Genomic DNA, 14,429 nt, shown 5'->3' with positions numbered 1-14,429 from the left:
AGAAGAGTTGCAAACAAACATACACACAGGTTAAGGTTATATAAAGCGTGTAATGTAATAATAAATAAATTGACAAGCATTCGTGACGAGGCAGATAGTGGCACGCTTCAAGTTTGATTTGTATGAGTTATTAGTTGATACATTCATTAATTGACATACCTAAAATTTCGTGATCTGTTTCAAATCCTGTAACGAAAAATATGACTGTTTATTTACTATTCTAATCTTATTGTAGAACCATATCTTCTTTTGAATGACCATCTCCTTCAAAACTGTTCCCTTGGGGAAGGTTTTGGCTTTCTACTTATCCATCTTTATACAAAAAAATCTGGGAATCTTCAGCACCAATCGAGTTAATATTACAAGAAATATACAATAATAAACAGAAGATCTAAATGTGAGACTTTATTCATCATATAAAAGCACTACAAAATTGTTGGTACTGCAGAATATTCAATGTTGTCATAAATACTGTAGTCAATCTTCGGTATAAAATGGTAAATGCCTGTAACGTTAGATATATGCTGAGTGAAGAAAAAACAGACCTAACAGTATCTTACTTACGAAATAAATAAAATTGTGCTAAAAATAACAACTTATAAAAAATACCAAAAAGTTTACATTAGTTTCAAAGCTTGCAAGGCTGATTCTAATCGTGACAGTTCTATACTGGTCTGGGACAACTTTACTTCATTCGTCTGTCTAACTTCTAAAGGTACTTTCAATTCGTAGTCCGGAGCATCGATGGCTTTCCTCAATTTCTCCTTCGTTGCTTGCAACAGCTCCAATTTCTTTTGAATTTTTGTTGTTTCTTTAACAGGATCTATCAATCCCTTGAGAAGTAAATTAACTTCACATTTATCAGAAACAGTTAGGATAGTGCAACCGTCAGGAGCAGGTTCATTAACAGCGATCTTTGAACAGTAAGCCAAGGTTTCCAGCATTGGACTGTAATTGATTACAACGTCAGCAGTTGCTTCATCGCTGCACTGAATAAAAGCTAGAAAAATTTTATTTGAAATTAATAAATTCATATCGATATTTTCCTCACCTTCTGTTTTAGTTTTATTTGGGATATTATAGTCACTTCTCGCAGATCTTATACTCTTCACAAGCTTCTGGATGAACTCCACCTCATCCTCAATATCTTCGTTTCTCCATCTGCATTCTTTCAAATCTGGGTACGGTGCTACGCATATGCTTGGAAATTCCTTAACAGCTTCTTTCGATCTAGGTAACCTTTGGTACAGTTCCTCCGTGATGAAAGGCATAAAAGGAGACAGTAAACGCAAGCCAACTTCAAGGGCCCTGTAGAGTGTAATTTGAGCCGTTTTCTTAGCTTCTTCATCATCACCAGCAAAAACTGGTTTGAGACATTCCTAAACAACAAAAAAATGTTATAGGTTTTTGTGTGTGTGTGTGTACACACACACGAAGTATATCTGTGTACAGCTTGTCAAAACTAAAAAGAGACTTGAGAATTCTATCTCTCTCTCTCACACAGTCTCCTAATGAACACGCATCTTAGGAGAGGTCTTAAGCTGATACTTTAAAGTCGCTTCCTAGATTTGGCAAGCTGTAGTTATCTTGCTGGTCCATTTGAATGCCCATAATGGGGAATGTTCCTTTTGAAGAAAATCACGTAGTTTTCATGAAAGAGCTCTAAAACAATGCATTTTAAACTTATCATTTCAACCTTTTTCTTTAAAAAATTATTTAAATACTTAAAAAAATAGGAATGAAATAATGCATTCAACATTTAAAGGGATTCGTTTCTATTTCACCATTTGGCAACATCGGCTATAGCTAATAAAGGAGAATGAATCTGTTAGCTGTATGAGACAAACAAAGATGACATATTTCAGAGGCGTACTGTTCTGTTTACTTATGTTCCGACTTCCGAGACCTTCTGTGACATATGACATTTTGTGCACCTAACCTATCTTCCTCTATATAAATAACAAAACAACTGTTGTTCATGTAGCTTGTGGAGGTGGTATTGAACTATAATTTATATATTTATATATCTATAAAGATAATTTCCCTTTTTAAATTAGAATATCTAGGTACGTATAAATTATTTCAACTTGATTTAGGCGCTGTTGCCAATATGTAAATTAGAAACAAATTCCTTTAAAAATTAAAACCCAACATTTGAAACATCAGTTTGAATACTTTTCGAAGTGAATTTGAAAAACTCATGAAATAAACTCAACTTTATTTTGTTCAAACTTGCATTTGCTGTAATAACCCAAATTGAGGAACATTCCCCATTATAGCCCCTGAATCAACGTTTGTATATATGTATATAGATGTGTATATATTCCTTTATATATAAAAAGTCAATTTTATATTATAATTTATGCAATTTTATTTTTTGATGTTTTATATTTACGTGTTTGCCAACATATGTCAATTCTCTTATGAACTCTCTTCTATACAGGGTGTCGTCTTTGGGACACCCTCAACTTTGAAATTTCAATTACGGACCTATATTTTTGTAGCAATTTTTTGATTGGTAATAGCCATATAATTTCATAAAATTGAAGCTGAAAGTCAACTCAAACTGTGAATGATTTTATCTTTCCATGCTCGCATAAAGTTTCTGAGAGAAGATGCATATTCCAAAGTCAATTATAGAAGTTCCTACAAATTCTTAGTTTATATGATACTAGAGAAATAAACTCAGGTATCTACTTTTGCTGGTATATTTTATTTTGATGAATTTTATGAATAACATTCAAAATTTCTCGGTAATCTCAGGAATTTCATACAAGCTTCAAATTAGGATAGATAAATCCATTTACAAGATAAAATCAACAGCTCAGATAGTTCAACGTACACATTTATACAGATAAAAATGAAAATCTCTTCATAATGATCATCGGCTTATTTTTTGAATCAATTTGGTTTTTAATATTATACTCACCAGATAAACATCACAAAGTTCATACAACCAAACATTGTATATGGCAGTTGTGACTAGAGAAAAATCATATACACTGAAGCCTCTGTTAGCTGCCTGTATAGCACTAGCTAATCGACTGAGCATCCAGAGATCCGTCAAATTTTCGTTGCCAATCAATCTGTTGTCGGCCGGAGCTTCGAAATCACTACTCAGATAAGTCAATGCAAATCTAGTGGCATTCCAAATTTTATTACAGAAAAATCTGTATCCCTGCACTCGAAGGATATCAAGGTTGATATCCCGTCCCGAACACATTGCGCAGAGGCCAAATCGAAGGGCATCAGTACCACACTCCGGTATGCCGTCAGGAAAGTCCTGCTTTTGACCTTGTACGGCCTTCTCTACTTCTTTGGGATCCAAATTGCTGTCCAGAAGCTGTTTATGAAGGTCTTCTAAAGTTATTCCATGAATCACATCCATCGGATCTATCACATTTCCGAGAGACTTGCTCATTTTCCTTCCGTGCGCGTCACGAACGATTGGATGTAAATAAACTTCTCTGCAAATAATGAAGAAAGTTGTGAAGAGTCGAACTTCCGATGGCCACTCTATAAATACTACCCTAACATGCAGTTAGTTAAATTTTATTTACTTGAAAGGTAGTTTTCCCAGCAATTTTTGTCCCAAAAAGACCATTCGAGCCACCCAGAAGAACAAGATGTCGTGACCAGTTTCAAGTAGAGAGGTTGGATAAAATACTTTGAGGTCATCAGTTTCATCTGGCCAGCCAAATATCGAAAACGGGAATAGTCCGGATGAAAACCAGGTATCTAACACATCCTCGTCTTGCTTGAGAATAAGTTCATCTTTACCCACACCAAATTTTTTCGCAGCCTTTTCGAGAGCTTCTTCATATGTTCTTCCAGATATCCAATATTCGCTATCTTCCGACTGAAAATTGAAAATCACTCAAATTTGTTGTTTTGTATTATATGTACATTTTATAGTATTCACGGCGGTTCATGTATTTTTGTCAGATCAGACACAAATACCCACAGTGAAGAATTCGCCGAACTTCATCAAAACAATGTTGAGGGACATTTTGAATGCTCGACAGTTGTAAGTTCATCACATCAAATAGTTTTATTATGTATATATCGTCCTCTCTAAGGGGACACTGAAATATATTTCAACTTACTGAGTAAAATATTAGATGCATGATTAGTGAAATTCTCTAAATTTAATATAATCTTATGCGGAGGCTTTAACATACATCTACTAACTAAAGACCCACTGACAAATGCCTTTTTAACCATTTTAACCACCTATGATATGCATCAAACCATATTTGACCCAACAAGAATTACAAAAAAAATCACATACCCTTCTAGATAATATATTTATCTCTACACTATGAATCAAAAATTCTAAATACTGCACTTTCTGATCATGAAGGACAAATCTTAATATTATCCACATTAAGCGAAACGAGACCCAAAGCAACACAATATTTAATATAATCATATTATACAAAAGCACTGTAACAATAGGATTCTCAAAATCAATATACAATTTTTATACAATTTATACAATTGAAAATGATAACAATACAATAAATATGATTTGATATATATACACACACATATACATATATATATGTATATATATGTATATATATGTATATATATATATATATATATACATATATATACACACATATATATACCATACATTTTTACTAGGAAATATACTATACATTTTATAGTTCAGCAAGTTAATCGAGGATTTGGTTGGCTATACTAATTTCTGATTACATTACTGAGTTTGGCACTTAAGTGATTGAACACTTGTATTGTGCAACTCTATTATATATGCGGATTTCAAATAAGTCTTGTAAAAAAAGGCTTAGGAATAATATTAAAACATAATGAAAATTTCATAAGCGTATGTCAGCAAAGAAGTGTAAATGTTGCATTAATTTATTTATTCAGTATTTTTAGAAAGGTGTAATAATTATGAAAAATATATTTTTTTGATAGAACACTGAATTTCTTGAATTTTTTTTTCTTTTATACTGGATGGAAGAAGGTTGAATGCTTTAGGTAAAGTATATATTAAACATCTACGAACAATATTTTTGTTGCAGTTGGGAATGCAAAAGAATATTCTCTGAAGCAAAGATGGAGCAATTCAGACTTGAAATAGACTCTCTTGATTGGAAAGAATTATCTACTACTGATGATCCAAATATAGCTTATGATATATTCATTAATAAAATAATTAATCTGATAAATATTTTATTTAAGCCTAAAAAAATTAATACTAAAAATGAAGACATAAAAAACTGAATGACTAAGGGCATTAGAATATCATGTAAAAATAAAAAGAAACTCTATCAAAAGAAATTAACACAACTTATATCAAATGAACAATACTGCAAAATACTAAAAAATGTTATCAAGAAGTCGAAGGTAATATCTGACAATCAATATATTCCAAATGCTACAAATAAAGGAAAGGCAACATGGTCACTAGAATCAGAATCAGAATATGCTTTATTGTCGAAAGAATACAATTCTTGTTGACAAAGTCAGTTGTCGTACATGGATGTATGTTAAAATATAGTTAAAATAACACTTACAGATGTATAAACACAAATAAACACAGGATCTGATCAAATTAGAGTAAATAATGGTACATATATATATATATATATATATATATATATATATATATATATATATATATATATATATATATATATATATATATATATATATATATATATATATATGTATACACCCATCCATACATACATATTCACATAATTGAGCCTCAGCAGCATAGATCACGGTGCTTATGAATCAAACAAGATGTTTCCAATATAAAAATAGAGATCACTGTGAGGATTTGGTGATTTTTAAAGTATTCTTTGCACGATTTGCGACTCTTAATCTTGAAGAGGGCTCTAATGGCTCTTTTTTGTACAACTTGGATCATCTGTAATAAATTTTTATTGCATGCACCCCAAAAAGCAATTGCATAACCTATATGCGATTCAATTAATGCATGGTAGGCAGATTTTGCTGCTGCAAATCCTACCTCATTGTTGATGACTCTAATGGCATAGTTGACTAGTCAAAAAATGCACTGGGAAAGCAAAAAAATGAAAGCGACACAATTTTAAAAAACCTAGATATAGAAAACGGACATAAAAAACTGGTTCTAGATAAAGTAAATAGTTTTTACATAAATCAATGCTCGGAACCTGCGAATCCAAAATTAAATAACCCTACTAGTCTCCTTTCCAAACCAGCAAACAATAAAATAAATAATCCTGCTAGCTTACCATCAGCGAACCAAACTCTATTTCTTGCACCAACAACTGAAAGTGAAATTTATAGCATAATACTATCTCTAAAAAACATCAGATCTGTCGGCTATGATGAAATTCCTGTAAAACTACTGAAATTCACTGCGCAAGAACTTTCAAAACCCTTAACATTGATTGTCAACATGATGCTTAGTAATGGCATATTTCCCAATAAATTGAAAATTGCTCACATAAAAGCAATTTTCAAAAAAGGTGATAGAAATCAAATTGAAAATTATAGACCAATAGCTCTACTATCGACCATTAGTAAAATATTCGAAAAAGGCCTATATAATCGTCTTATAGCCTATCTAGAAAAGTTTGAGTTATTGAGTGACACCCAAAATGGCTTCCGAAGAGGCAAATCTACTACACGAGCGATTTATCAAGCCTTGTGCACAGTGCTAAATAGTCAAAATTAAAGAAAACACACTTTAATGATTTGTCTAGATCTGTCAAAAGCTTTTGACAGTGTCGACCATAATATACTAATAGGCAAGCTTAATGCCTATGGAATCGGGGAAATCTCAGCCGATTTAATAAAATCATACTTGCAAAATAGAGCACAAAGAGTTGTTGAAAAATACCACCTCACTAATGAAAACATACAGTCAGATGAATTAACAACCTTGAGAGGAGTTCCGCAAGGATCAATCTTAGGGCCGTTGCTATATATTCTGTATACCAATGAGTTAGCAAATGCTATTGATTTCAACACTGTGCAGTTTGCAGATGACACAAGTGTAGTAATCAAGAAACATAGTATTGAAGAATTAGACAGAAGCGTGTTTGAAGCACTGAATACATTGCAAGATTGGTTCACACATAATCACTTAAAGTTGAAAATAAACCGAACACAAGTAATAAAGTTTTCCCAACAATCAACTGCATGTGAATACTCAGCCTCAGATGGTAGATCAACAATATCAACTTGCAAAAGTACAAAGTTCTTGGGAATGGAGCTTGATCTTAGATTGGACTGGAAATCTCACCTAACCTCAATAATATAAAATATTGCAAAATACTGCTATGCTCTAAGAGTGCTAACAAGATCGATAGATATAAAACCTGCTATGTGTGTCTACTACGCACAAGTTCACTTAAGGATCAAGTACGGTTTAATATTCTGGGGTGTTTCGACAGATGTCCCCAAGATATTTAAGATGCAAAAGCGATGCATTAGAATTATATTTAACTGAAAAATAACATATAATGAAAATTATCATAGTTATAATACCAGAATCAACCGAAATATCCATGTAGGAACCAAAAATAAGAGGTGTACTGAAAAATCTATTTATCATGCAGGAATGTTGGCTTTCAATAATTTAGATCATTGTAATTTGATAAGTCAATTCAAGGGACGGTTGAAAATGCACATAATAGGTGAGTGATTTTGATTTATTGTTATTTCTTGAGTTCAATAACTTCATTACTATTCCAAGGTTTTTAAAATGTTGTGTTTGTTGCTTTGTATCTGTATCAATACTTTAGTCTTACCTTTGTTGCCCACCTTTGTGTAGATATTTCATAGTTACTTTATTTTACTTGTACAAAAAAAAAAATAGATTTCACAATTTTAACTAATTTAAGCTACTTGCATATATTATCTGTCACTGTTCTTGCATCTTTTTATTATGTCTACTTAACTTCTAATAACATGTATATATACACTAACTATAGATAAGCACAATTGCTTTATGTTCGGTTCTGACTAGTCTGATAAAGTTTTATACTGTATGTACCACATGTATAAAATCTTTTAATGATGAATAAATTTCTATTCTATTCTATTCTATAAGTGGTTGAATTTTATTATTTGTGATTGTAACCAGTCATTTATATATATGTATATATATATATATATATATATATATATATATATATATATATATATATATATATATATATATATATATATATATATATAGCCCAATGACAGGATCAAACATATTGTATATTAGCTTATGCTAAATAAAGGAATTAATAATAACTCTAAGTTTCATAGCAAGATAGAGAGATAGTGAATAATCACAAAAAACATACATAGTACTTTCCAGTAAGATTTGATCCAATTTATGATTTTAGATGAAAAACCACGAATTCCTATTTTGTTTGCGAGAAATTTCAAACAAAATTTATTGAATGCCTTCAAGTGAAAAATAATGAGAGGACGTAATTAATAGAATCAGTTTGTGTGTAAATGTAATCAAGAAGGTAATAGGAAGCTGCTGAGAAATTGAAATCATACTTTTGTCATTAGTAAGGGATGATAATGATTTTACTCACTTTGGCAGCCAACTTTTCATTTGGTTTACTTCTGAAGGTCACAAAATAAGCTGGAATTCTGTGTCCCCACCACAGTTGGCGGGAAATGCACCAATCTCGTATACCTTCCATCCAGTGGTGCCAGGTTTTCACGTGCATTTCTGGAATGATTCTCAGATCACCAGACTCAACCGCTTTTACTGCTTCTGATGCCATTTCTCCGCATTTGATATACCTTAAAAAAATTATGAAGCTAATTTTCAGAATGTTCATTTAAATATTACCATTGGGGTTTGAGCATCGGTTCTACAATATCTTTACTGCGGCTGCAAATAGGTACGACCATCGGGTTATTCGTAGTTTCAATATACATCCCTATTCTCTTCAACTCTTCAACTATTTCCTTCCTAGCATGAAACCTCTTCATGCCCTGAAAAAATTCGATGTAGTGGGAATGAAAAAACGTTGTTGAAAACTTACGGTAAATTTCCCGTAATCTCCAGAAATATTACCTTCATCGTCAAAAATTGTAATGAACTGTAAATTGTGCCTCTTTCCAACTTCGTAATCATTCGGATCATGAGCTGGAGTGATTTTCACAGCTCCAGTACCAAAACCGAGTTCTACAAAGTCATCTGCCACTATGGGAAGTTTTCTATTACAAAATGGGTGTGCCACAAATTTTCCATGAAGGTGACGATAGCGATCATCATCAGGATGGACCGCGATAGCCGTATCACCCAGCATTGTTTCTACACGGGTCGTTGCTACTATTACCTTTTCATTTGAGTTTTCAACTTGGTAAGCAAAATGTACCAAAACACCAAATTCTACTTTTTCTTCGTATCCAGGAACCGACAAAAATGTTCGACCAGGAATTTCCATTTTGTCTACCTACAGAAAATAAATCATTTTTGATTGCTTGCTATCTGATTTTGGCTGCACTTCAGTTACTAGGGCCACATCCACAAAGGGGTGCGGCATATAAATCGAAAGGGGGTGAAAAACTCCATACATCACCAGAAGATGGCAAATGAGACTTTGCCGAAACATTGTGAGAATCCTTATGAGAATAAAATACACACAACACGGAGCGAAACCCGAGAAAACAGTTAATCATATAGTATGTGCCATCTTCTGGTGATATCTGAAGTTGAAAAACTCCAGACACCATCAGAAGATAGCACATGAGACTTTGCCGAAACGTGAGAATCCTTATGAGGAGCGAAATCCGAGAAAACAGCTCCTCATATATCATGTGCCATCTTCTGGTGATGTATATTCGATAGCTGGCTGTATTATCATCTTCTTGGCTCTACTCAAACTGACGTTTTATCTTCTTGTTTATTCTTTTATGCGATTAGAACGCCTTAGAAAGAAAGAAAGAAATTTTATTGATGCTTTACACTCTTCATGTTTACACAAGTCAGGTGGGAATATACTAGTAAAATAGGTAAGTCATGGTTATAATTACATCTACATAATATAAAAGGTTTAAACTCAAAGATAGTTATAAAATATTTATGCTCTACCTGTGTGTCACTGCAACATCGGCAAAGAAGAGACCACATCATCAGACAGGAATTCTTCAATGCTATAATACGCTTTTTTGATAAGTAGTTTTTTTATTATCTGTAGGAAACTTTTAGTAGGGGTACAGCGTATATCTTCAGGAATTTTGTTGAAGAATATTGGACCATAATAATTTTTATAATTTCTGATTTTAGACAACCTATGATATTGTAGAACTGAATTATTTTTTTGTTGGGTATTATGTAAATGAGTAGTGGATACATAGTCATAAGTTTTTATATTGGTTTTTATAAACTTAATGCATTCATAAATGTATAGTGACGATATACTTAAGATACCAAATTTTATAAATTTTTCTCTAATATCCTCCCTATAAGTAAGAGAGAGCATATATCGAATAGCTCGTATGTGCCGAGTGACCCCAACAGAGAAATGCATACAGAACTAGTGACTGAAATAAAGCATAGTAAGCCTTTAATAGTACTTTATTGCTAACAATTTTGGCCAAGTTTTTTAGGAGATAAGTTACCCTGCATAGTTTTTTCGCAAAATAATCAACATGAGATTTTCATGTTGCCCATCTCAACATGAGATTTGCATGTTGAAGATGAGTCAAGCAGCACTCCTAGAAATTTCACATTTGACTTCAACTCCATGTCATGATTTCTAAGAGAGAAAACAATATAGTCAGTTTTTGAGTCATTTAAGTGAAGCCTGTTACAGTTGAACCAATCATCAACCTTCAACTGTGCCTCTATGATTTTTTCCTTTGAATTAGTTATGGAGAGATTTGTTTCAATCAATGTTGTATCATCAACAAAGAGGATCCCCTCAGTGTCTGGCACCACCGCAGGTAAGTCATTGATGTAAATCAAGAACAGTAGCGGGCCCAGTACCGAGCCCTGAGGAACCCCATATTCTACCAATGATAAGTTTGAACATTTAGCTTTGACATTTAGCTTTGATAAGAGGATATCATGAGAGACGCAATCAAAGGCCTTTGACAGTACTGCCTTAGTGCAGGTACTGCCTGTATTTGGGTTGCATCAGGTAGTATCCGTTGTGTTGTATTTTCTATAGGTTCACTGTTTCTAGGAATGTGTTTTGTATTGTGTAGTATATTGAATGTTAGGTCTTGTTGTGATCGAGGAACAAATACAAATCAAAACACAACAAGACCTAACATTCAATAAACTACACAATACAATACACATTCCTAGAAACAGTGAACCTAGAGAAAATCCAACACAAAGGATATTACCTGATGTAACAGGCATAAAAGAACAAACAAGAAGATAAAATATTCTATGAATGGCAGAAAACTACTATTGCTTTGTATTACCTCAATATCCGATATTGCCGACTTCAAAGTGCAGGACCAATTTACCAACCGATTGAATCTGTAAATAGTTCCATCGTCGTGCAGTCTCACAAACGCTTCTGTAACAGCTTTACACATTTTAGGATCCATGGTGAAGGCTGTTCTATCCCAGTCATACGATGAACCCATTTTCTTAAGTTGATGATATATCCTCACACCCTTTCTGCAAATTGTATCTTATGATAAAAACTTGTCAAAAAAAGCAACATAAATGTTGAGTTTTGCAATATTGTCATAGCGTCATGAACCTGAACCTACTAAAGTATGATTAATGTATATACTCTTCAACTTACTCGTCCTTCCACTGCCACACTTTCCGAACAAATTCATCTCGTCCAATATCATGCCGGGATTTTTTCTCTTCTCTCCACAGTTTTTTTTCTACTACAACCTGTGTTGCAATTCCGGCATGATCACAACCTGGATTCCACAAAGTAGTTTCACCCTTCATCCGATGCCTTCAAAACAAAATTTATTATTTTTTACAAGTAACTAGCATACAGGGAAGCCCAAGTTCAATGGAAGTATCTGGAGAAAAAAATATTCTTCAAGGAACTCTTATAATCTTAAATATGAACATATTGTTTTCTGTTAAATAAATAATTCTGATTGAGTATAGTTTTTCTTCCTGTATCAACTATCAACCATTAATTTTCATTCAAATTAATTTAACATTCAAACTAGAAAAGACCTTTAATTCTGATGAATATTTACGTGATAATCTTTGTCATTACTTACCACCTGACAATTGAATCTTGAATAGCATTTGTAAGAGCATGTCCCAAATGTAATGAACCAGTGACATTGGGTGGTGGGATAACTATCGTGAAATTTCCCTTGGGATTTGTCTCCAGGAGTGATTTACGCTGCAAAGGAATATTCAGAATGAGAATTTCAATTATTAAATTTGAAACTCACTCCATATTCTGGTTTGAAGAACTGCTGTTTTTGCCACCAACTATACCAAGCAGCTTCCACATATTTGGGACTGTAGGCATCAGGTAAAGGATTGATAATATCTTTTTTTTCGCCTTCTGGAGTAGGGATGTTATAAGAAGCAACTTCTTTAGTTTCTTTTTTCTTTTCTTTTTTCTTCGCAGAAATATATAACAATTAGGTACCATATGTTTCTCAATACAAATTTCAACATACCTCTTCCTTCTTTGGGACTACGTTTTGCTTCTTCTCCAACTTTTGCTTTAATTTGTCTAACTTGGCTTGCTTCGCTGCCTCCTTAGCAAGCTGTTTAGCAGATTTAACCGGAGTTTCTACTCCATTTTCATTGACTTCTTTTATTTCATCGGCCATATCGGTGAAGTTATTTCCAAGAGCCACACCGTAACACGTTCACCACAAATTGTCGACCTGACCTTACACAAATGACAGAATACCTTTTGAATGCTCCTGGCTCCTTATCATGACATATGTCAGTGTCACCACAGTGTCACTTTAACGCTTTGACACAGAATAGTAAACAAATTCTGTGGCTTTAATCAACCAGTTTTTTTAAATAGCTCTATACAAAACAAATTACTTCTCTCTCCCTTTAACATATTTCAATGGTAACCACCGAATAACCATTCTCTCTCATTTCCTAGAAATGACATCTCACAAAGTAAAAAATCAGAGGCCGTTCCCTCAGAGTGATGAGGATTGATTGTTTCATTTCATTTCACTGGAATCAATGAAGTCGCCCCGGAGCGCCAATTAATTTTTATTGTTGTTTTCATTTTATTTTTATCGTTCTGAATAAATATATTTCATTTGTAAATATGGAAAATATTAGAATTCAAAATAACAAATAAAACGATCGATTGAATGACAAAACAAATATTTTTATTGATAGGTATGATATATTACCTTGTCACTGACGTATCCTGCAATTATTCTCAAAAAATATCCTTGAGATCGAGATCTATAACTCCCATTGATTTTATTTCAAATAAGTTAATATGAAGAAAGTTATGTTATTTTCAAATATTTAGTTTTATTTTACTGTTTACAAGATATTGATTGTTACTTTTTCATTGAAATGTCTAAGACAGAGTGTATATAAGCTATTTGTTCCCTACATTACGTGTTTTTAGTGTTTTGTTAATGTTGATATATCTACTTATACCGCATGCCAACAGTCTGCTCTATTTTTCAAAATGATTTAAAGTTACACAAATATGTAACAATAAAACTGAATGATATCCCAATAATATCCAAGTATCGTCCAATAAGTTGCTAAGTTAATTGTTGACCGTTGCCTCAACTGATTGAAAATACTGAGTGAAAATGAATATATAAAATAAAAACAGCAAATAAGGAAAAAATAAAATGAAAATGGATAATATAAACTTCAACTTCATGTGACGAATGACAGAGTAGCCAACACAAAACCAAATACATTTCTTTAAATTGAAAGAGTTTATTTTTAAGAGAAATTAATTTTTGGGAGAAAAGGTTTCAGCTTTCTACTTCTCCATCTTGATATAAAAAATGGGGGATAATTCTCACATTTTCTTTGTATCAAGATGGAGAAGTAAAAATCCAAAACCTTTCTTTCCCAAAAGTACTTGTGTTGCAACAAACAAAATAAAAATAGTATGGACAAAAAAAGTAGACTTATGAAGTAGTTTTTGCATTTAATATACCTGACACATCGTACACAACACTTTTACTTAAGGAAAATTGTCACAATCTGTAGGAGCGTTCATACACCATAGTTACATAAGTGCTAAGATAAAATAAAAAGGTGTATGATCCAGCCGTGAAAAGTAAAAAAAATAAAAATAACACAAGGACGAAAGATTGTATTTTGTAAATATATGAATGTCTAATATAGGTACAAATTGTAAGTTATTATGGTACTTGTCAGTTCTGTTGAGGGTTGAGATAACTCTTCATAGTCAGTCCCCAACACGCACAGAGAGCTAAGTTATATTGATAAGAACTTAACCAAAAGACTGCCAAAGTGGAGA

The 14,429-nt window shown here is 32.7% G+C and overlaps 1 protein-coding gene across 1 annotated transcript; it reads right to left on the bottom strand.

The window, feature by feature from the left end:
- Positions 1–390: 390 nt before the first annotated feature.
- Positions 391–12,870, bottom strand: ValRS (Valyl-tRNA synthetase). The gene is made up of 12 exons (XM_023158256.2): positions 12,616–12,870; positions 12,382–12,555; positions 12,202–12,329; positions 11,757–11,921; positions 11,425–11,626; positions 9,030–9,443; positions 8,834–8,979; positions 8,571–8,784; positions 3,561–3,859; positions 2,930–3,467; positions 1,052–1,379; positions 391–1,000 (listed from the first exon to the last, which is right to left on the bottom strand). Exons 1-12 carry the CDS (start codon positions 12,769–12,771, stop codon positions 618–620), a joined length of 3,147 nt encoding a protein of 1,048 aa, XP_023014024.2. The 5' UTR covers positions 12,772–12,870; the 3' UTR covers positions 391–617.
- Between the last annotated feature and the right edge of the window lie 1,559 nt (positions 12,871–14,429).

Source organism: Leptinotarsa decemlineata, unplaced genomic scaffold (genome assembly GCF_025532065.1).
Source record: "Leptinotarsa decemlineata unplaced genomic scaffold, Ldec_3_MD MMD2_tig00000035_RagTag_RagTag, whole genome shotgun sequence".
In the NCBI taxonomy this organism is placed as follows: Eukaryota; Metazoa; Arthropoda; class Insecta; order Coleoptera; family Chrysomelidae; genus Leptinotarsa; species Leptinotarsa decemlineata.
Note: the sequence above shows the minus strand (reverse complement) of the source record. Positions and strands in the feature narration are given on the sequence as shown.